Source organism: Danaus plexippus, chromosome 28 (assembly GCF_018135715.1).
Source record: "Danaus plexippus chromosome 28, MEX_DaPlex, whole genome shotgun sequence".
NCBI classification, from domain to species: Eukaryota; Metazoa; Arthropoda; class Insecta; order Lepidoptera; family Nymphalidae; genus Danaus; species Danaus plexippus.
Genome location: NC_083556.1, coordinates 2,192,895 through 2,218,831, shown reverse-complemented (window position 1 = coordinate 2,218,831; position 25,937 = coordinate 2,192,895). Strand labels below are relative to the sequence as shown.

Here is a 25,937-nt window from a genome sequence, read left to right as displayed (position 1 = left end):
GGTTCCATTAATTAAAAAAAAAATTAAAAACCATGCACTTATACTGTTATACTAAATTATACATTGTATAAAAAACATGAATGCATACTATGATAAATATAATTATTGATAAAAATATTCAATTTTTAAAATTACCCTCACATTACGTATATTATAATTTTGAAACAGTTTCCAGCAAATATGATGTATAAGAAAAGAAATGAAAGACGATTTTTGTATAAACTTGTATTATTTTTTTTTTTTTTTATTATTTTACATAATGTATACAACATATTAAATTAAATTAAAATAAAATATTTCTAGCATATCATCCGTAATAGTTGTGAGGATATACAATCAATGTTTAGATTAACAGGCCTGTAGTTTTTATTTATAGCTGGTATAAGTCTAAAAGTTTAAAACAACAAAGTACATCTTAATACTTATATACTTAGTTATTAACATAAGAAAAGTTTGGGCAAAAAAAAATATTAAATAATCCTCATATAAGGCTATATATATTTATTTTATATATACACAGTAATTAATTAATATAGTCGAGTCTAATTTTTTTGATACAGACATTATTTTTTTTATTAAATTATACATCTTGTGACTAAATTTTCTTAGTAATACATAATCTTGGAACGACTAAGATAATGCTATGTCAATATTTTTGATTTTTTTTTTAATTTCTATACTTAGCACTGGCTGTGACCGGGAGATTCTTATTATGATTATATAATAATTTAAAAAAAAAATCTAATAAATACGTCGATACGATCAGTCACTAGTACAGATTGAGCACAAGCGGGCGAGTCGCTGAATAGACTTGGATTCTCAAACAGGACTTTAGCTGTTATACAATAGAGACGTTATTTGCATAGCAAAGCTACATGTAATTTTTGGCCGGTAATATGCCCGTGGTTCTCAATCAGCCGGCGGCACCACTATGATGGTGCTGCCGCTGTCTCTCCCGGAGTATATCTCGGCCTTTTCTAAGCTCTTAACGTAGACCACCTCCTTGATGAACCTCTCTGAATCAGAATCTTTAATGTGTTCGTCACCGTTCAGCTTTACTACGGAGACGTGCTCCTTTTTATCATCACTCATTTGGACCTCGGCGTCCTTCACCAGCTTCATCACCGGTGATGGCGAGTCTGGCTTGATGTAGACAGTCTGCGCTGACGTCACCTTCCTAAACCTCATATCCTTCGGCAAGGTCGAAGTCTCTCTGGCCTCGTTAACATTCGGTGTAGCACTTTTCGCTCTATAGCTTGTCAGGTTCTTGGGCAACGTGCTGGCCATATTCGCAGTATTATCCGCGTGAACTCCCTCTGGGATGCTCTCAGTTTTAACCAGACCAATATCCATGAAGAATTTCTTGAACTTCTCGACAAATGTCGGTGACTTGGCTCGATTCAGACTGCTGGATAGTCGCTCGCTGGAATGTTCTAGACTGACCTCGTCTATCTTCTCTGGAATGTTCGACATGGACTTATGTTTCTCCAGGTTCCGCCTCCTCCACTTATGCTCGTCTTCGTCTATGAACGGTATGTCCTGCAGGTTCTCCTCGTTCCTCGTGTCCACTGCGGCGTCTTTCAGTATCTTCACGGCGGGAGTGAACGTGTGCGCCTCTATATATATCTGCGGTACGCTCGTCGACGTATTGTCTGTTTGTATGCCGCTGTCTGCTAGACTGCCGTTGATGTGTGAACTGCCGGCGCCGGTGCTCAGAACTTTGGTTAGCTGATCTGATAGCGACTCCATCCTGTCTTGGATGGAGGATCTGTACACGTTATCCGCGTATGAAGTACCAGGTTCCCTTGAGGAATCAAAGTCTATACGTCTTGGGAACGGCAGTCTATCGCTGGCTTTCAGTCTGTCAGATAGCACCGATGGGTATTCAGTCGGTATCTGATGCCTCTGATTCCAGGTAGATATAGTCGTATCAGTGAAATCGCTCAGACTAGATCTCATAGACGACCTCGGCGACAGTCTAGACTTGAGGTATTCAGGATTATAGTCCTTAATAGGACGTCCGATGATCCCCCCTGCGTAAAAATTCGGGGTGTTTTATATCTTAACATTAAACTACATTTCAGTTTATTTACGACCCCAGAACCCGACCTCCGAAGACGTCCACGTGCCGAAGAAACGCGATACCGGATAAATTAGATCACAACGCCTGCATTGCTCACATATATATAAATATATAACAATCACATATATAAGGATCTATATGGGATAAGGGTTGGCGGAATAAATAAACTGAAATGTAAACAATTAAAACAAAAAATATATATATATATGCATTCTATGTTAGGAAGGGATCGCTACGTGTTATATCTACACCGACATGCAAAAGTCATGCTTTATTTTGGGGGGGGGGGGTATTTACGGAGTCATTCGTTACCTGTGTTGTCGATTTCCTCCTGAGCTCGTGACGGCTTAGCGATGCTCTTCCTCTTCGATGGTGAGTGTTTCAAGGCTGTGGAGACGACAATTTTATCGATATATTTAATTTGTTACACTGTCACAGTATGCTTGTGGTGTTTTTTTTTTAGTTAATAACTTTCGAGGAACTGTCAAGAAGACATCTATTGAGCAATATCAATAAATAAAATTTTCATTTGATGCTGGAGAGTTAACAGAGAGAATATTAAACACCACAAAAATACTTTTAATATGAAAATTCTGTAAAAGTGTTTTAAAACGAAAAAAAAAAAAAAATTTTGCTAATCGCAAAACTTAAGACATTTCAAGCGGCTATATAGAGTGAAAATAAGAAACGAGAAAATAGAAAAAAATATATACATATATCGAAAATTTAAATCTATGAAAATCATGCCATACCTAGTGTAGGAGAGATTAGAAAAAAATATTCCTATTTAGTTATATCAAAAATTGTAAACACGAGACGAAAAAAAATTAAATATAACGTTACGAAGAAAAAAATAATCAATGTTAACATTATAAGTAAGTTCAGACAAAAACGTGAAGATAACAACTATGTATGGAATGCACGGGCTCTAGAGGGTAACTAACTAGGGAGCGCGGGAACTAAGAAAAGTGGAGGGGGATATTCAAACTACGTCATGAAATTGTCATAATAAATGTGCTCGCTAAAACTGAACGTGACGATGATATTACGAGGACCCTAGAGAAATAATCCGGACGAACTCTTTGTTGGCGTAGTATTTTTTTTTTTTTATTTTGATCGGTCACAGATTATAACAATTTCGGAACACAGAGACGCCACAAACGACAACGGAGGATATAAAACATGCCGATGACTTACTCAAACCTCCAAGGACGCGCGCCAGAATCCAATTTCGGACAATTGTTTGGAAAGAAAAGGAAAGAAAAGACATTATTCTCGTAGAAAAAGAAAAGGCAAACATGACAACGGGGACGTGCGTGACTCTCGACTTAAAAAAAAAAAAAACTAACAAAATAAAAAATATAAAGTCATGCGAAAAAAAAGTACCGATACGGAAATTTAACAGAAAAATAAATAAAAGACATGCCCAATTCGAAAATCAAATGAAAATTATAGAATCGTTAAGAAAAACAAAAATCAAAATCACATCCACCAGCAAAAGTGAACGCCTACAGAAAACTGTGTCGGGTGTTGGTGGTGGCAGAAAAATGTAGGTTCCTAGCGAAAAAATTTCCGAAAAAAAAAAAAAATTCCGAATAATATCATAGAATCCATTTACCGTACAACCGAAGCCTAAAATTAAAATATATATTATATATGTATATAAACATTGGCCCATGTTGGCCCAATCCACCAACACCCGAGCCAACTACAACACACATGTAATACCTATATAGCTGGTGACCAATGTTCTGAACTTGCGATGGTTGCCTTTGATCTCCGGCAGGTCCACTGATCAACAATACCATTATTTGTATTCATTTCCCACACCCAAAGAAACCCCAAAAAAAAAAATATTTTTGAACAATTTTTTTTTTCTTACGAAAATATGAAAAATGATATTTCTTTGACAAATCTGATATGTGAATTAATATGAGTTGGGAGGATGTTGACATAACATGTTGAGATTAAAACTATTGATAAAGTTAAATTTAACCGACATCAAAGATGACAAGTTATTGTTTTGGATTGTAACCTTAAAACAACTATATGATAATAACTGAAAAATTTTAAATCCAAATACATTTATTATTAAGGTCGGTTAATAAAAATATTCTCATTATTTAGAGCAACTTAATCTCAATATGCTTTTAGTTCATAGTACGTAGGGGTACACAAATTTATGTTACTGGAAATACATATGTGAGTATTTATAATTATCTAAGGGTCTTATTTAGACAGAGCAGTAGTATAGCATATAGCAGAATGTATCGACAGTTACTTTGAAAGTGACTTTTGTATAGAAAAAATATTAATTTAGAAGAAATAGTATAAAAATATCAATTCTCTTGATAAATTAATTATTTATTGTATATATAATGGGTTGTATGATATACTTACACGAAGGTATCTTCTTGAAAACTGTCTTCCCCATGAAGTCTAGAAATCTTGAAGCGTAGAAGCTCGGCCGATGAACCGAAACAGTATCCTGGAAGGGAGGGTAGAAATCAATACAAAACAGATTTTTTTTCTCTTCACCCACAGTTTAACTTTTAAATATGACACAAACTTTTATATTGAATAGCCTATTATGGTAAAAATATTTTTTAATATATTAAAGTAAAAAAACAAAAGAAGTTTTTATGTATATTTTTAATATTTAAAAATAGAATTCTATTTAAAGGTTTTATAAATGTATTCATTGTAAAATATATATATATATATATATATATATATATATATATATATATATATTTGCTGTGAGATTGAGACGTGATGTACGTCTCACTATACAATCTACTGAACCTAGGATATAGTTCATATATATGTAGGTATGTAAAAAAATATATTAATATCCTCATTTCTATATAAACTTGAAAGCATATTTCATGAAGATTTTTATATTCAACAAATCATATATATATATATACACTCACCCCATCATGTATCATGCTTTTCCATGTGTGTTCCAACTTCTTCCTGAGCCGGTAGGACTGCAGGATGTCTATTATACCGAGGAACAGAAGTAGTCTTTCACCACGAGCGTTCCTGGCTGGTATGCCACCAGGACTGAGGATTATATGACGTATGAACAATTATGTGATACATAAATTTATATTAATATGTATTTTTATATTGTGATAGTGTTGTCTACAGTAGGTGTTACGGATGAATTCTATTAGGTGTGTGATTGTACTGGAAATATTGTATTAAGTAGGTATATGTGTATGTATGTATATATATATATATATATATATATATTTATGTATATGTGTGCGTGCGTGCGCATTTATGTATGTATATGTATGTATGTATGTATGTATTATATACTAACGGCACGTCCTCCTCCTCGTCTATGGGTTCACTCTCCGCCTGGATGCTCTCCATGGCGGTGGAGTGCGCCACCAGCCGGTGACGATTTATCGACCTGGAGACACGCAGACAACGTTATCAGAAATCGATCCAACAAAGAGCAAAGACATCGGCATTTATCAAAGGGAAGGTTGTGGTTCAATAATAACTGTGACATTAAATATAAAGTTATTTACTTGTAAATCGTTTTAAATGCGTTTGATCTATATAAGATTATGTTGTGACTATCAATGTTAGCTGATGTTTGTAGTATTTTCATACTAGTGTGAAGTCTTTGAGGTGATTTCAGTATTTTATAGTATTGAGGGTAGTTTTAAGATTTGTAGGATCTATTAATATATATATATATATATATATGTTTGTATATATGTATATCTGAATCTTTTATATATAATGTGTATATAATATATAATTATGTGTTTTCAATGAAATATCTTAATATTTTTAAGCTATTTCTGTATAATTGCTGAAACTTTTTCGATTTAGTTTTTAAACGGACATGTGTTATCGGCCTAAATTATTGGAAAATATGTTGTATGGTATCACAAACACTATGACAATGTATTTATACATAATTATTCATATAATACATTATAACAAGACTTTGTCTCGAGCCATTTAAAAAAAAATTCTTTTTAAAATTTATAGCCCTTACAGGGTGTGTCAAGGATTTTGGATAATTTTGTTCATTTGGCTCTCTGTGATATATTTTACATTATAAGATAATGATAATATAAGATAATAAGATAATGTATATATATATATATATATATATATATATATATAAGATGAGCGATAGTGGTATTGGTAATGATGTAAAATTTATATATTGTAATAATGTTATTTGAAAATTAATGTAAATTTCTAATTATGTATATATATGTGTGTGTAATGTTCAATAGTGTGTGTATACACACAAAAGTTTGTCTGATTGTACGCTCATAGTACTATCTTGTTCGCTAAAACATACTCTAAATATTAAAAAGTATGCATATTTACTGTAAAAAAAAATAACATGAAAAATATTTAATATATATAAATATAACTCTGGATCCTTAATATAATGTCACGTCTGTAACTAATATAAAACTTACAACTATTTTAATAACATTAAATAATTAATGTAACATAATTTTGCACACACACACAAACACACACACACATAGACCAAATATTTACATATATGTATATATTTAGTCTATGTGTGTGTCCACATACACAAGACGGTCATAAGTCTTTCCATCTTATCAAATAATACAGCATGCTTGATCGTCTCTTTGCTAGGAGGGATTTTCTCTTTATCATAGAAAATATATTTTCTTAAAAGTACATAAAATACCGTGCATATAATATATGTTAATCACTAACATGCCATATAGCCTATATATATATAACTGTTAGTATACGCTATATTATTGCTATGACACTCGTCACATGCTTAGTAGTTTTAGTAGTTAGAAGGATACAGACGGACAGACATTCATAAGTTTGTTATATTAATGCTAGTGGGACGTGTACACAAAGAAAATTAAAAAAAAAAAAAGAAATTCCATACTGTGTCCGTTTGACTTGTGTCTTAAAATCCTCTTTGGTTTGCTCTGATCTGAAAATTTCAAAATATCCTTCACCCTATGGAATATAATATATATTTACAAATAATCTATTACAATTCATACAAAAACCATAATATATTAATTAATATGAAAAAAATAATAATGTCTTAATTTTTCAATCGTGATCTCTTATTTACAGCTATAAAAAATTTTTTGGTTGTATAAATATTATAATTAAGTGAAATAAGTTATCAGTATTGATAACATTTTGCTATAAAAAAAAAAATTAAATTATTAAAAAAAAATAAATTTAATACTAAAAATCTCGAGCCGTTTCGGGACACAGAAATCAGTCACATATATGTACATATATTACAATTATTTTTATAAAAATTATATATATATATATATTTTTAATCAAAGAAAATGTTCGTAAATGTAAATAAAAATTTAACAATACCTAGGACAACATTTTAATTTAAATTTTTTCTTTGTTAACGAATCTAGTCTATTTTAAAGAAATATTTTTTGTTGCCCTTACTTAATATAAAATCCAATCTCGATACTTTGGAACCCCCCCCCCTCCTTCCAAACTCTCTACAGCCAACACTAAACCTACCTCCTAGTTGGTTCCCTAGAACCGGTACCATTTGTTATATCTCCAGAGAAACTCTCTCACATGACCGATGCACCAGAACCTAATGACCTTCTCGAACATATGCAATCAAAATCACCAAATCACATTTCCACATTACAATTAGACTTCTTTTCAAGCCCTACACCTACTTCTTGGATGTCCTGCCAATCTCAGAGACTTATCAAAGTTAAGGTCCATTTCCAAGCTTACCCTTAAGGCTTATCTAACTTGTCACTCCCCCATCTATGCCCCTCCCTCCCCAACCCCCTCACCTGGTCCTATTGAGTCCACTCTTCCTATTATAATCTTCATCGTCACTCTGAGAGTCTCTCTGTCTAGCCTCGCTTTTCTCTCTCTGTGCTTCATCGAGATTGTGGATACCCACAAGTAGAGAGTAATCCATTATCTGTGAATTTTGATCATATATGTATAATTTCATATTTTTATTTATCTACCGAAAAAAAATATTACCGTATTAGGAACATGTCAACTAATAGAAATCTTTGCGAGGGTTTTATTCGGTTCGAGTGTGACAAAAAAAAACTAACAATTTATCTGGGTTCCATGATTTTTTTTTTGGGACCATGGGTTGCTGTCAAAGTCCCGACCAATGAAAAAATCATGTCAGCAGCCAGTGACGAGACATTGGCCTATATTGTCCATAAACATTCCTTATTGGTAACACAATCTTCAATACATCTTTTAAAAATCTGTTTGAAATATTCTAATGAGCTACAATGAGGATATATAGCTAATGGTATTATGGGCCATATAAGGTAAAAATATAGTCTGTGAACTAGTGATGTGTATATCACCTTAAAACTCTCCAGCACTCTACAGTCTCGCTGCATAGTCTTGATGAGAGCGCTGTATGTGTCCGCCTCAAGGAAGATGCCCTCAGTATGGTGTTCCATAAAGTCCAGATCTTTGTACGTCGGAGAGCTCTTCTGGCGCTCCGTCTTACTCGCCTGATGAAAATTTTTGAGGTATGTCTATGAATCTTCGCTTACACTCGAAATTACACTCGCTGGTTATATTTAAGACTTCTTTTTAGATAGCAATGTATTAAAATTTGTATATAATAAGATAGAATTACTATTAATTTTCCTGGTAATATAAGATAGGGATTTTTTTGGAAACGTATGGAGAATGCTATAAATTTTATATAATTTTTTTTTACATACTTCCAATATAATTTTAGGACTCTGAAATCGTCTGGACAGAAAGGACTATATCGGGATGAATAATATTTTTTAAACTTCCAATCAAAGCTCACCTTTCTCTTATAAGTGGATCCCTTCAAATCGTATTTCTGATGAAGTTTCACAGACGACGGGAGCAGGTTGTTCATAGCTACCAGGCGCACGTTCTTACTATTGCACTGATAGCAATACAGACCGAAAAATTTTGGCAACAACGTGCGCGGGTTCTGTGGGACATACGTGACTGGTAATAAAATTATCCTATCTGAGATTTTATATTAAGAGACTATTATTAATTAGCCAATACAATTTTTTCTGCGAAGAAGCTTTCATTGAGTGTTAGTTAGGGTGGAAAACTATGAAAACACATATTGTTGCGCGCTAGTCTGTATGGTAAACGATACCCACAAATTCTACACACTTAATTTTTCCTATCACGTTTTGTATATATATTAATAAAATTTTTAAATATCAGATCAAAATGTACAGTAAAATAACAAAAAAACAGAATTTAGAGGGAAATTAGTAAATGAATCGATTTTTAAAATTTTTTTTCGACATCGAAATTCAAAACTGATATGACACTTTTCTTGTTTACGACCATTATTATATTAATATATGTATCTTTAATGATATAATGGAAATAAAATATATATACATATATATATATATATTTATATTAATTCATTCCGACTTTAACAAACATCGAAGAGACAGAATCGAAGTAATTAATAGTTTCCTTTATGAGAAACATAAATCAAATTGTATTAAATATTACGACGCGAGCAGGATTCGAACTTGTGAACTCTAAGATATCAAATTCCACTCGCTTTTCCGACTAAGCCATCGCGGCTAACCCCAGAAGCTACATTATCATTTAATAAAATGTTTTACAAAAAAGTTATCATCTCCTCCAGGTGTACTTAAGTATTGTAAGGATTGACTTACTTTAAACTTGCCACATACCCGTGGGGCTGCTGTGCTCTGAAAAATTGTCAAGCCAACACGCACCTGATCGAGATTCAAGTAATATCCAGGGAGTAGTTTCTGGAGGAACTCGCCCTCCTTGTGCTGTACCGTCTTGATGATGAACTCATCGTCGTTCGTCAGATAAAAGATGCTGCCGGAGGCTCCCGGATTGCTAAGTTCACGTAATGGTGCACTACACATTGACATCTGGTGGGGATGGGGTATTTTAAAAACAATTTGTGACTTTTGTTTATGATATTGGTAAAAAAAATAATAAAAAAAATATTATTATAACTTAGCTATGGTCGTTGAAAATACGTTGAAATCTTAGAACCGTTGAATTTCTGAACTAAATCCTCGTATGTGTACGAGGAATTTCCGTTGAGGATTCTAAATTTCAATCTTATCTTAATCTGATATTTCATTGTGATTATTGTATAGATTTGTTTTATATTTTATATGGAATACAAACCAACTATTGTGAGACTATTACTTGTGGCAGGAGGTAAGTTTATTTGAGTATTAATGAAAAAATTCTGCTGTTAATACTCTAACTCTATATATTGAGCTATAATGTACATTATCTTAAATATCCTAGACGCGTTGAATGAAAAACAAAATTTATATGATAGAGAAAATCTTATGTGAAATAAAATAATAATAATAATATAGCAAACATATATTTTAATGACCAATATAATTTATAAACTTACAAGGAAATCGTCCGGCTGTATGCCGAACAGATCTCTGAAGTATCTGAAGGCTATGGGCGCGTAGGTCTTGAATTTGAACTCGGAGTAGTGGTGTGCTGGGGTGTGGTTCGAACCCTCGGACGGGAAATTTGTAGTCTCCACCGTCATGAAGTCCTGCATCAACAGGTCACGCTCTGGCTTGGAGGCTAGACCACCGATCGCGTGTTGGATACCTTTTGACATATATACATACATATATATTATTTCGGTAAATAAGTAAACTATAATTTTAAAATTTTAATATTACAAACAGACGTACATAAATTACGTGTTATAATAAGTATATAAGGGAGTCGACTAGCTACATCTTATCAATATACTGTCTACACACGGACGGACGGACGCTTGTTTTAAAATTAGATTAAATAGTTAATCTCTTCTAAGTTAAAATGGTAAAAATAGTTTTAATAGTTTTTGTATAATGCCATTTTATAACACTTATCTTGTATGAGAATTCATATTATAATATGTATGTACCGGTCAGTACTGTGTCTCGTATCGTCTGACGAACAATTCTATGCCATATTTCCTTATAAATAAATTTCAATGTCTGTTTTGAGTTCCAAATTAACATATTTTCACAAAATTTACGCTAAAATATACGGATCAAATGTATCAAAATTATTATATTTAAGAAGTTAGCTTACAAATTGATTTTTTTGATATCCCAGAATGTTTGTATGTGTGTTACTCATTAAGGCAAAAAATTCTAGCCGAATTGCTATTAGTTCTAGTGTGAGATACATTCAAATTTATATATTTAGCCGTAGTAAATAATAAGACAACAATACAAGAACGTACCAATACCTTACATATAAGAATAATATTTATTCTCATAGATAAATCTACGAAAACTATGAGATTAGGTAAATTACAACAAAAAAATACAAGGACTTCGTTTCATTAACATATTTATTTGTTCACATAGCTGTTTTAGATAAACGTATGTTTGTTCAACACTTACGTTATAGCGTCGAAACTGTGAAATTATTTTTACGAACAGCAGATGGATATCAAGTGGATGGATGGCCCTAAAATACACGGAATGGGATTCTTATAGGTATATTTAAGAAATAGGATCCGTGGATGATAATATTAAGATAACCCAAACTTTTTTTTAACTGATCTCGAATTATCGTATTGTATCGCGTATGTCTTATAGCTTTTCATCGTCATCATCATCAGCCTACAGAAGCCCACTGCTGAGCAAAGGACTCTTCTCACCTGGAGAAGGTTAGAGCATTAATCATCACGCTTGCTCAAGACGGGTTAGCGATTTCAATCTTATAATTTGAAATTATAAGACCAGGTTTCCTCACGACGTTTTCCTTCACCGTTTGTCAGTGGTGTATAAATACTCTTAAAAAGTACATATGATTCGGAAAAGATCACATTGGTTCTTGCCAGGTTTCGAACCCGCACCCTCACGTATAACAGGTGGGCCTTTTAAACTCCAGGCCACCACGACTTTTTTTATAGCTTTTAATTTAATATAAATGTAATTAAAATTATCTAGTTCCACTTATAAATGTACAAAAGGATTGGCAGAGTAAATTTTTAGACGAGCAGGCCGCAAATGCATGCACTCCTAACACATATACCTATCTCTTACTGTCTGTGGTTATATCAGCATCTTCCACGAGAGGGATCTAAAGTGTCATGCTAACATCAATACTGAATTTATCTTATAATATTCTTTATATTATAAATAATAAATAAAGTAGTTACTTGTGCTGTAAATAAAAAACAACATCTAATCTATTCGTACACTTTAACTCTTACCACAAGTCTTAACAGTTAAACTACATAAACAGCGTTTCCTGTCTTAAATACATAAACCAATGTTACCGTGATATGCGTAGATTTATGAATGAAATACTTTAAAACCGTCCGTATGTAGTTTTGATAATCAAAACTTATGGTAAGTTTAATTATTATTATTAACGATCGAAAGCGTATCCCAATGGGGGATATAGGTTGTCATGACTGTGAGTAATATAAAAATGTACATGATTAACTCTCCTTTATTTATTGTTATGATCAAATTTAGGAGTAAAGAGTACGCATACATACATACATAAACATGTAAGCACTTTAGTTGACAGCTCAACTGGCAAAGATTATGTAACTGTATTCTAGAAGTCTCAGGTTTGAATCCCGCTGGTGGTGACCAATTTTAGATTTTATATATACAGTTTGAATTTCTTTTTATATATATATATAATATATTTAATTAGTAACAGTAAAGTCATTGTCAATAGATTAACTTTAACGAAATATCTGTTAGATGAAGAACTTTAAATAATATATATATTTTCGTAATATACCTACATTTAACTTACGTAATGAGATCTAAGATATACTACGCGGATTTTATTATTTTGAAAAACCACATAATCCTGACGTTTCGGTTGCTTTGCAGCAACCGTGATCACGTGATTATGTAGTTTTTAAATAATAAAATCCACGTAGTATATCCGAATAATACTAGTTTCATTTAAATTTAACTTACGTATTGAACACGCCAGTGCCAAGGTTTTTCCATTCATAAAACTTCCGTAGTACTATTTTATTCTTATATCTGACTGGTCGTGGGTTCCGCGTTTCGTAATTAATTTTTTTCATATAGCCATATAGTTAAAAAATATGCGAATATATAAAAAAAAGTAATATTTTCGTATATACTGCGTGTTTATAATTTTAAAACTACATACTAGGTTTAGGTTCCTTTGGAGCAAACGTGAGCGATCGCGTAAGTCCGGATATCTTAGTTTTATTTAAATGGACGTACGCGTAGTGTTAGACGTCATTATCAGGCAATATTTCTTATAATAAAAGAGTATATTTTTTTGAAAACACTATCTTTATAACAAGTAAATTCCCTGCAGCTCTATAGCATTATAGATCCGAGTTTACTCCACGGTTTTGTGCCATAAATCTCCAGTCCTGACTTAGGGATTGACAATTAAATTATCCTACAGGGATTTTGTCATTTACTCGTATAATAACGAACCCACAAAATATAGTACTTTAATAACCCGCCTCTTTCCTATTCGATCCTTATCCCTCAAGGCCATTAAAATAGTTAAAAAGTCTAAAACTATAAGACATAACGAAACATCAATTATATGAAAGATTTACAAATGAATTGCATTCATATGACAAATATTTTTTTGTATAGAAATAAATATATTTCCATACAAAACCGTATAAAACAACTTGTCTAGTTAATTCATTGATTCAATTAAAACATCTCAAACTTCTCACTCTCCGCGTTGTACCACAGATTAAGTAAAAGCAGATGAATAATTTTATTCAATGTAATTTCATTAGTCTGTGGTATTGATACATTTTGACATATGTTCAAATAAGTAAATAAGATGTAATTTTATCAATCTGTACAGCATGTATAGTGTAAATGATAATTTTATTATTCCATATATATATATATATATATGATACTTTGTATCCGTTCTTAAAGAAAAGGCGCGATCGCACGAACTCAAATTTCAATACAGGCTATATAAAGTACGTGACATCAGTATTCTACTATTGAAGTTGAAATAATCAATTAATTATTGTTTAGTATCGATATGTTTTAATAATAAAACGATATAGAGCATCTTAATCTATAAAATCGTTAAAGATAATCATAGATTATTTTTTTTTTTGACCTTTAACTGTAACTACATACTAAGTTTTTGCCTCGATATCATTCGCGTGAACTAATAAATTGAGTTCTTCGAGACGTTAACAAGAATCACTATATAGATACAAAAATTTATATTGCGTTCCATCGGAGGCTACAGGTAATTTAGCAATTAGTTGTAACTAACGAAACTAAAACCTCTCAGCTACATCACTGTTAGTTTTCATCAAATTCGGTTTAGTAGATTATTGGTTGAAGTACAACAAACATCAATACACCTTCAAAGGAAACATTCGCATTTATAACACTAGTATTTAGTGGGTCGCGAGCCCCGGGCACTGTTGGAGCTCCTCCTCCAGCGATGGACCCGGCACCAGCACGGTGAATGCTGAAGGTCTCGTCTCTTCATTGTCATGCCAGTTGTGAATTATTTGAGAATTTATTACAACGGATCACCTGATTCCAATACGTCCTGACCCCGAAAAGAAAATCGAATAAAATTGTCGCTTTATATGTACGAGTTGTATTATTGAACCGCCGGCTTAGCGTTTCACACTTAAAAGCAAGGACAGACGAAAATAGATTTTAAATATTTGATACGAGTGTTTTAAATTGTATGGCATGTAGGTTTGTTACTGTTACTGTTACAAGTGATTACATAATATATATATAGGAAAAATAGTTTCATCCTGCGGCTTCGTCTGTCCCGAGTTCGGGATTAAATGTTAAAAAATAACAATAGGTACCATAAGACATCATACAGAATTAAATTGACTCAAAGTATGAAATTATAACTTGTTTCATATTCTGCTAAATAATCTATATCACTATGAAGTATCACGAAAATCGATCGCTTTTAGTTCAGTACTAACATTATTTCTAATACCATAATAACATAATGGATTGGTGTCCTAATATTCGGAGGGTAGGTAAAGAATACAATTTCGTACTAGTAAAACACATATAACTATAACCTAACTTTTGACCGCGACATTCGACGAGGACGCTCGAAAATTATTTTCCGGAGATAAAAGCATAATATGACCATCCAGCGCCATCTATCGCCTGTGACACGGGACTTCATACAGAATATGTACATATCACCATCCGAATACGACAGGAAACTATATAGAATTACACTATAATTATTAGACATTATATTTTCTAAAATATCCGCTAAATTGCTGTAAAGTATCAGTTTTCATCAGCGCAACTAACATACATCCATGCATATGCACATGCATATACATATATAAATGATCAAAAATATTTAGAATTTTTTGTACACTGTATTATATCTTGTGACCGTGTTAAATTTCAATCGAACGTACACATTACAAGAATGTTATCTTAAAGTTCAAAGTTCGAATCAAATTTTAAGACACATTTCTCTACAGCACACTCAGCAACTGTCTAAGTTTGTTTACAGAGAAAAAAATAAATAAACATTAGTCCTTAATACAACCTTTTTCATAGGAATTGTTCTAAATTTAAAATATTTTTCAAAAAGGATCCCATTTTATAATACTATATCGCAGTTTTTATGAGACCTATTATTATAGTGGATATATGGAAACAATTTCGTTCACTGTTTTGATATATATATAGTTGTTCACTGATGCAATTCTTTCATCGCACCACTCTAAGCCGTCAGAGCCTCCCAAAAAACTAATCACCGTATCCCGGCGATCACTGTCTTTTTATATAGGATCTTAACGATACTCGTTATATTAAAACTATTAATATTCCACAAAACCAACTCGTCAACAAACATAAAGACCATCATGATTTAATGATAATGATGTGATTAAATTTATAAAAATCCTTACTAATAATATAAATGCGAAAGTAACTCTGTGTGTCTGCTACCTTTTCACGCCTAAACCACTGAACCGATTTTGATGAATTTTGGTGTAGAGATAGATGGAACCCTGGAGATAGACAAAAGCTACCTTTTATCCCGATTCCGATCCAAAGCTACACGGGTGGAAGCATGAAATGCAGTTCGGGTTCATTGACCATAATAGCAGAGAAAAATTCTGATGTCCACGCGTGCGGAGTCGCGGGCATAAGCTAGTATAATATCTTTAGGTTTGTCTGTATTACATACTATATAGTTTATATGATAGGGTATACGATAAAATTATGTTTGTTCGTTCGTTAGTATATGTATGATAATTATTAATACTGTTGTACGTACTGTGTATCTTTCAGACCTCTGGCGACAATGATATATTTTATTGAACACAACATATTTAGTTAACGAGTACATATAAAAAAAATGTATACTTAAAATGAGGGTATACAGAGAAATTAGCATCACTTGATAGTTATATCTGCAAGGCAACATCACAAGTAAGACAATAATATTAAATAATATTGAGAAATCGAGACGGTTTTGTAAGGCTGAAGTCTCGTAGTCCAAATGTGATTAGATCAGTGTTTCCCAAACTTATTTTTTTACTACCCACTTCAAGAATAAATTATTTTTTAGCGCATCAATTTTTTCACCGAATGAAAAACCACTATAACCTATCCTAGTTAAATGAAATTACAAATCATCCCCCAGGCCTCTACAAAAAGGTCGTATTCTTTTCCCTGTCTCTTACCCCCAGGCCTATACCCCACAAGGAAGCGCTGTCGCACACTTTGGAAAGGGCTGGTTTTGATCAAACACACTTTGACTTTGACCTTTACAGTTCAGACATAATTAATACTTTTCCATACAGCTTCACCAGTATGAGTAAGTGCTTTTAAAGGAAATTCCCTTCAAATAAAATGAAACCTCAGACAACACATTCAACCCGACATCAGGAAGCATTCATCAAGTTGTGATCACGCACGAGTTGAATGTCATTGATGCAAAAAAAAAACAAAACGAGGTCACTTTGTACATTTCTTTTATATTATAGCAAAACGCCATAATTCTTAATAGACAGTGAACAAAATTAACGACTTAAAGGACGCTGAGAATATTGATTTTAAATTTAATATATCTCATAATTTCTTACCGTTTATACCCTAATTGATATAACGATTTTGATAAAATCCATTCCATTATATAGTTAAAATAAAGTGAAAACTAGAGTAATAACAATAATTTCTAGAAGATAATTTCTACATTATTTGTTACGTAAATAAAACCTGAAATTATCTTATAAGTTATGACTAAACAGATAAACGATTTCTCTAAAATATATACTATAAATTTCTGAAGGAGTTGTACAAATTACATACATTAAAGAAAATTCAAAATCCTTAGAAAAAAATTATTTATATCTTCTAACAAAAAAAAAATTCAGATTGAATATGACACTACCTACTTTTTTTCATGTCGGTTAAAATAGCTATGCATCAATTGCAAATATATTAACATAAACGAATGCAATACATGTAGACCGTGGGACAATTTTATTTCATGCGTCATTGCAACTATTGATGGTACGTAGGCCTGAGCATGCGGCGCAGGCGCAGCTGTTACGTGATAATGAATATTTTTTTTTTTAAACGTAAACAAATATTTTGCAACTGTCAATTACTACGCTTAACACAAATATGCATCGTCGCTGCGTACGAACCGTTTAACGTTTCTCATTCAATGACGTACGTTAATACTATAATGTGACGGGATTGAAATGACGAAACCGTTGACGTTTACTGTGTACTCGTATTGTGACAAGCGATTTCGTGGTAAGCGTAATGATCACATTTTTGTCGCAAAATATTAAGAGTATTTCGTATTTAAACATTATAATGTATATTATATATATATATATATATATTATTAAGATATAAAAATAAAATAATAAATAATACAAAAAACAATCACATATAAGTTCATTGCTATTCGCTATCTGAAAATAGAATAAAAAAAATATATGGTCATGCCAAAAGAAAAAAAATCGATGGCATAATAATAGTATTTGGCTTGGAATTTAACACTTAAAGCTGATTTACACTATAGAAAAATAAGTATGTATGTATATATAAAAATATAAAGTGTGTGTGTGTTTTGACACAAACCTTATAATGTATTAGGCCTGTGAATGCTATATAAAAAAAATCAAAAACATATAATTCCAAAGACGCAAATAAAATAGTTTTGTCCTTAGACGTAAATACTTATTGAATAAATATCTAAGCCACAGAATGGGAGTGAATGAACTGATCTTAAATAATAATGAATTTATTATTACTGTAAATAAATAGACTGTGTAGTGTAGGCCAGGCTTAAGCGGACACTAATTACTTTGATGATTGATGACGTCGCAGAGCTGGCGGGAGACTTAATTACGTCATCAATGACGTACACAAGTACTCCGAACTACGCGTGGCCGCTAAACAGTTTAAATTATGATACATACTAATAATGATTAATGGTAATTATTTCTTCCTTCATGTTTAATTGACAGACGTGTCGCGAGACCATTAATGTATATACGTTGGAGTTTTTTTTAAATCGAATAAAAAAAGACGTGAATATACATTTACAGGTAAATAACGAAATGTACGATGATTGGGACAGAAGAAAAATGAACGAAATGGGGACCGCTGTAAATAGTCTGCAATTAGCGAAGACGCAACAGCCGTGAGAGGTCCCGGAGTAATTATGACGGTCTGGTGTCATAACGACGAGGTGATAAAAACTGGCTGAGAAGAAGTTGTATATATATATATATATATATATATATATATGTGTGTGTGTATTGTCTGTCAGTTCAGCGTAATTTCTAAAATGGCTGGACCTATCCTGACGAGACTTAAAATTGCATGTAGCTAGTACCAACTTAGGTTAATTTTATTTTAGAAATATATTTAATTCTTCAGTAATACCAACTTAATCATATAAAAAAAAAATTAATAATTTAGGAATTACTTGTCATCGAATAATTATAATGTAACACTGGAGGCGTTTTAGATAGTAATCTTAGCTCAAAAATGCCTTCCATCATTCTGGAAAACATTAAATACTTTTATAGTGCTTGATCGAATTAATGAAACAGCTAAAAACTACCGGAAGGAAAATAGCTCTCACATGAATATAATCGCATCAAAATCAAAATTGCTACGTTTGGGAGCTGTCATGTCACAGACGGACACAGATACACACGCACGCATACACACGCACATTCACACATTGATTACAGTAAAAGGTAAGTTCATTACACGCAGACGAAACCGTGGGCAAAGCTAGTATGCATATATTACGTACGCGTATACTGAATATAGCATTAAAAAAAAGCTGCAACAAGCGTATTCATGGGTCAGCGCTTATCTTAATTAAAACGACATATTATTTGTCGCTTTAATATCAGTTCAAATAATGGTCACTGAATATTTCGTGGTTAGCCATATAATTTTTATTTCCTATTCTGATACTTGTCGCTATCATTATTCCAGTTGTTTTGATGACAGTGACAAACGAACATACACACATACATACATACATCATGTCCCACTATAAACCTGATTGAGCATAAGCAAGCAGAGCATTAAAATTAATTACAACATAAATACATAGAAATATACGTGTAATATGCGTTAATAACGCGAGTATTTTTAATATCATAAAACCTTAATATATAATATAATATACATCGGCGCAATTCCTTTTATTTGAATAATCAATAATTGAGGGTAGTTGAAATTATGAGTTGTCACCCGCATAACCGCCTGCGTTGGTATAAATAGTGGCGAGAGTACAGATTACGGGAAGTCTCGCTCGAGCCCTTGCAGGGTGCGGACCTCTTCGAAGTAGGGGATACGTCAAACCGTCTATGCGGTTACCTTAAATACCTCAGAGCCTGGCGACAGTCAAGAATAAAGTCATCGGTGACGTCAGTTATGCTGACGTCACTCTTTATTAAAAACCATGGCTGGGACCCTACTCCGACATATATTAATATGTAATAATCATTTATACTGACATGTAATTTGAACATTATAAGACCCCCCCAATGCAATAAATTTTTGATCACGTGTCAGAATGTATTGGACATTACTGTGACGATTGTTTCGGCTTTAAAGTTTTGATAGTATTATGAATGGTGCTGTCAAAGCGTGTTCTTGTCATAGAAATTGATTATGAAGGGAATTCTGCACTAACAGAACATAGTTCGCGTGTCTTCATTATCAACTGATATATATATATATATGTAGAGTTTCAATTAATGATAAAGACAATAAAAATTGTATAATAATTTATAATATATAATTTAGTTATTACATTAGAAAATATATAGTATAAATTTTCAACTGAAACTCAATGGTCTTCATTTAATTTGTTTAGAAAGTTATTGATAATAAACATTATCAAAATTTAAATTTTAGGCGGTTATCGTTCCGTGGTTCCGTGGTTTGCTCCGCACATATATAAATAAGGTAAGTAACTCATTGTAACAAAAAGTACGAATATAATTATAGAGTTTGGACATCAAATTAACCTCTGCTTTATTCATTAAACTTGCTTCTCAAAAGGGAAATTGAAAACCTTCCTCGTTGGCTATTAATAAAATAGCTCACTCTCTCTTAAATTTTTATCTGGGAAATCTAACCTATCAGCTAACCTAACCTAACAACTTACCTAACCTAACAGCTAACCTAACCAAACCTTACACTCACCAAGCTGTATAGATCCCATGATCTGCGAGGACTGTATCTTCTTGTAAGTGATCTCGCCGCCCTCGCCGACACGACGGTGACCAATCTTCCGATCCGATTTGTGCACTTTGCTGATAGCCCCCGAGGGACCAACAGCTGGCTGTAGAAAAATATATATATCAATATATATGTGAAATATATTTAATTATATATATGGACATTGATTTATATGAAACTGACTTTGGTTCTTGATTTAATCCCATTTTATAAACATTAGTAATACAAAAACATAATTAAGTAAGCAAACACGATACATTAATACAATTTATTAGGTTACTACAATAACTCCATACACCGCGTCCTCATGCATCCCAAGTCCATAAAAGATAATGGGCATCCAAGATTCATGAACGACTCATGGAGGAGACGACAGCATCATCTACGGAGACTGGCCGCCAGCCAGGCTGTCTTTCGTATGTATAAACATGTAGAGATGATTTTTAATACTTTCATATGTTTATATTTCGTTGCCATTTTTGTATTATTTATATAAAAATATCAGTTTATTAATAAAATCCGTACGGTTGTATAGGAATTAGTTTAGAAGTTTTGTGTTTACAAAAAAGACGTACATATAAATTTTATTCATACATCACATAAGTATTTTATTTATGTTAAATAAGACATATTTTAATGTAATAATCTATAAAAACTATATAAATCACGTCTAACGTTCGCCTGCGATTCCGTCTGGGTAATTATTATTAAATAGTCATAATTTCATGTTACTCCCTGTCCTCCTAAACACTTTCATAACTACCTTTTGCATTAAAATCAGTTCAGCTGTTCAGATATAAATATGTAACAAACAGACAGACATTCGTATTTACTGTAGCATCAATATCATATTTGCAATGAAGCCATTTTTATAATTCTCTGTTTGAATGTTAAGAATGATTTATAAATGCCATATGTAATCATGGTAAATATATTAATATAATTGAACGGAGCATCTTTATTGTACTATTGCCGCCGAACAACCTCATTACGGAAGCTGAGAAAAACTGTGAATAAATAGTTGGCATAACACACACAAACTATACCAAAAAAAAAAAAATTTTTTTAATTATGTCAATTAAAATCTCCTTTGTACTCACAGTTATTTTTTTTTTTATCAAGTCTCACATAAATCCGAGCGTGTGAAGCCGTTGTAATGAGGTTTCATATATTATAAAATTGTTACTCGGCTCCTAGTTACGTTATGAAATCGTGATTGTTGATTCAATCTCATCTAATGAATCTCTTTTAACACAACATATAAACGCTACATCCTATTGTTTTATAGTCACTGATTTTTTGCAATGTAAAGATTGCAATCCGAGATTTACGATTATATTGTAATTATTAAACTTAAATGCATTTATTTTATATGTACGGTATGAGAAATAAAATGAATGAATGTGTATGTTTCTAATATAGAATTCTATCATCATGAAGGTTTTAATAAAAAATTTATATTAATTAAAAGCAGAATAGACAACACCAATGCCTTCTGTCACACTTTTGTGTATTTGATTTATATATATATATAAAACGGCCAATCTTGATAGCAGGAAAACAGATAATCTATATAATATAGAAAGTGTATTTAAAAACTCTCAACGAGTAGTGAAATTAAAGAGCAAAAAGAGATCTGAATTAATAATAAAGAGATATCATATGATATATTAAGTGAAAGTTATAATTATTTAATCTAGTTTTGTGCTAAATATTTAATAGGCAAATGAGTGATGCTTTTTAAAGCAATAAAATAACACACATGTACATTTACACACACACACACACACACACACACACATAAATACCAACATACACACAAACTTATAAAATACTATATCATATTTATTATAACATAAATAACAATCAAAATTATTTAATGTATGTAGTGTTTTCTCATATATATAATCTATGTATACCTTATCACTTATCAATGATTAAAGAGGTATTGCAAAGTTTAGCATATTCTTGTGTTATGTAACATAAGACAAACATGCATTGATTGAATTCAACAGTTTGAGGTTGGGATGCTGTGATATATATATAAATAAGATACAAAAACAATATTATTCACGGTGTAAGTTAAAACATTTACTAGTAATAATTTATAATTTACATAATTTACTAATAAAATATACATACATATATAGTAAAATACAATTTAGCATCATCACATATATATATATATATATACATACTTCTTTCTCTATAGTGTAAATCAGCTTTAAGTGTTAAATTCCAAGACCGCAGAGTTAGATGACGTTATAATCTGCATTGAGATGTATAATGATGTACAGAAATAAAATACGAGATAATATAAAATTATATTAGGAAAAATTTCGTATATATGTATATATAATAAACATATTAACGTGCCATTCATCAAACTAAGCACATTATAATGTATGTGAATTAAAATTATGTACATAATATCTTTTTTATTACATTCATAATTTATAGTATGGATTTCATGAAGCCAGTTGTTATGTGATGTCTTTAAAACTTTGATTTTCCTATGTTTATGATATCCAATTACTTTACATCCCAGCAACCATTCTTAATAACCGAGCAATACATTATTTAGACATTATTACTATATTTTTAATGCCGATGAAGGACGATCTTCTACATCAAAGTTGGATGAAAATGTTATTTAAAAGGTTTTATAGACAAACTCTTCAAAGAGAATGTCCTAGTGAGCGCAGCTGATAATAAGACTGGCGGATAATTTAAAGCTATAGTGATAGAAAAAAGAAAAATTTTTGAATTTATCGAACATATAATACACTTGTATTGCACTTATATATGCACTTGCATATAAAGCAAAACTTATATATGCACTTGCATATAAAGCAAAAAAATCTGTGTGTATGGGAAGTTAATTCTTCGATGAAGAATTGGATGTACCATTGATTGAGTGAAAAATGATGAGTCTCATGAAAATTTGTACCAACCGCCGTCCGTCTATATATATTTGCAGTTAATTTTATATCCAACATCTGGACGACAGTACCTACTCTTTTTGGGATGCATAGCCTGATGCCGGTTCTAATGGTGACAGGATCAGAAATGAAGATGACCTGCCGTCAACTGAATGTACGGGACAGTTTAACTTGAAACAAAGTCTTACTGAAAATTTTGAACTGTACGTTCAAGTTGATAAGAACCTAGTTTTATACATTAGGTAACATCGTTTACCGATGAACAAATTCTTGATTCAGTAAACAAAAATTAGAAAAACGGTGATGGGGTACAAGAGAATGTAAGCCGCAATCAAGCACTGAACAAGCTTTGTAGAATTCAATACTATTAGTATTTATTTAACATAAAAAAATCCACTAACTCAGGATGCAAATGAGATAACAAAAAACTAATACATTATAACATTGTTACATAATTTTTTCCCTTATTAAGTTTATTACAAAATTAATATTATATATTTTTCTACTCTCTGTATAATGAAAACTGTTTGTAGCAGTAAAATATCTACTCCCTTCCATATCACTATAATAAAAGATTACACTTAACATAATGCATTTTATATTGAATAGTTTGTAAGTGTGCGAGTGAGAGAGACAGTGCACCCTACACTGTCTCTGTCTCTCTCTCACTTTAAGCATTATCACACCCAAAGAAACAAAATAACATACATACATTTTAGATGTTATCAAAATTAATACAATTATTCAACAGTATTAAATTACTTAACTATTTAATAGTCATGAAAAATTTTATTTTGTAATATTAAAGGTTGAAAAATTAGGAGAAATTTATATATATATATATATATATATATATAAATGTGTGTGTATATATGTATGTATATATATGTATCAATATTATTATTTTTCCCTTTTTCTATATATAAAATATTACATTAAAATCATACATTTATAACTGACAGCTAACTTATGAGATATACGTTACAAGTATGTCCTCACATAATTATCATTCAGTGCATAAAATAATCATCATGGTTGAATAGAGACTCAATCATTTACTCTGAACATTTAAAAAAAAATAACACAAACAGCCAAACTCAGAGAGCGTATTTAAAAAGTATTACAAAAATCATATTTATATGTGGACTTAATTATATTAACATGTTACTTAAGATATTTTTGCATGAAATAAAAACATGCAAATTTTTATCACCACATCATTAATATGCTGTAGCTCTAGATAGTTTTTGTTAACATACAACTTGAAATTGTGATTTCTATATATATATTATCTGCTCTTTCAATATAAGCTTGTATAAATTATGTTAATAATTTCCTGATATCCAATTAATGTTTGTTATGACTCACACATAATTAGATGATGAGTTTTTAAAACAGGTGACAGCAAATTGCATTGTATATTGGACAATGCTATTGAATTAAGACATACTTTCTCCACCACAGAAAACGTGAAAATTGAATGAAAACACATATGTATATAATTATTGGGTCACTTACATCGTACGGTGCATTTTTCTCAGCTATAGAAGCCCTATCGCGATCTGGAAATACGAAAATTCAATAAAATACACGATAAATCAGGGTCGTGGTATATAATGAGTTTAACATTAAAATAATTGTTATGTTATATATAATTGTTATTTATCCTACCATCATCCTCTGATCCTGAATGCGTTGTATCCAACTTCTTTAACACAGAACTATCCATTATTTCTATATGATCATTATCACCTGAGGCCATTTTTGTTTTTTAGTTACACCCCTATTTGGAAGTCACTTTCCTGTGTATCAGTTCAATATTTATTATCATGGCTCACTTTACATTTTAATAGCTACCACAATGATTCACAATAATTTAATTAGAAGAAATCAATTAATTTACGCGAAAATGCTCGCCCAAAGCATCCATCTGACACGACCGCTTATAGTAACTGAGTTACCAGTTAAAAAATTATTACGAAATAAATTCATTAATAAATTAAGTTGTCAATATTTCTGGATTTATTATAAGTTGGTACGTTTAAAGTATCTTCTTATGTTATGCGCAACTCATAAGCTAAGTATCTAATTAGTATTAAAATGTCTATTGATTTTATCCAT

General features: G+C 31.5%; 1 protein-coding gene and 1 long non-coding RNA gene across 5 annotated transcripts; one reads left to right on the top strand and one right to left on the bottom strand.

Moving 5' to 3' along the window:
- Nucleotides 1-210: 210 nt before the first annotated feature.
- LOC116776138 (phosphatidylinositol 4-phosphate 5-kinase type-1 beta-like) lies at nt 211-25,765 on the bottom strand. Of its 4 annotated transcripts, XM_061525196.1 has the most exons (15): nt 25,488-25,765; nt 25,335-25,378; nt 20,839-20,977; nt 10,530-10,741; nt 9,859-10,023; nt 8,922-9,074; nt 8,461-8,613; nt 7,918-8,051; nt 7,011-7,058; nt 5,418-5,510; nt 5,020-5,152; nt 4,484-4,571; nt 3,812-3,874; nt 2,396-2,470; nt 211-2,033 (listed from the first exon to the last, which is right to left on the bottom strand). In XM_061525196.1, exons 1-15 carry the CDS (start codon nt 25,576-25,578, stop codon nt 910-912), a joined length of 2,715 nt encoding a protein of 904 aa, XP_061381180.1. In that variant the 5' UTR covers nt 25,579-25,765; the 3' UTR covers nt 211-909. The 4 variants fall into 4 exon arrangements, with proteins under 4 accessions (XP_061381180.1, XP_061381182.1, XP_061381181.1 ...); XM_061525198.1 differs by lacking the exon at nt 3,812-3,874; XM_061525197.1 differs by lacking the exon at nt 7,011-7,058.
- Nucleotides 19,950-21,275, top strand: LOC133319755 (uncharacterized). The gene is made up of 3 exons (XR_009753267.1): nt 19,950-20,123; nt 20,548-20,598; nt 21,150-21,275. It is a non-coding gene; the product is annotated as an uncharacterized LOC133319755 (long non-coding RNA).
- Nucleotides 25,766-25,937: the final 172 nt, after the last annotated feature.

Coding starts and splice junctions, on each gene's coding strand:
- LOC116776138 (XM_061525196.1), bottom strand. CDS start 25,578: ATGGCCTCAGGTGATAATGATCATATAGAAATAATGGATAGTTCTGTG. Junction 10,742..20,838: donor CATGGGATCTATACAGCTTG/GTGAGTGTAAGG, acceptor ATATGTCAAAAG/GTATCCAACACGCGATCGGT. Junction 8,614..8,921: donor GATCCACTTATAAGAGAAAG/GTGAGCTTTGAT, acceptor AATTTTCATCAG/GCGAGTAAGACGGAGCGCCA.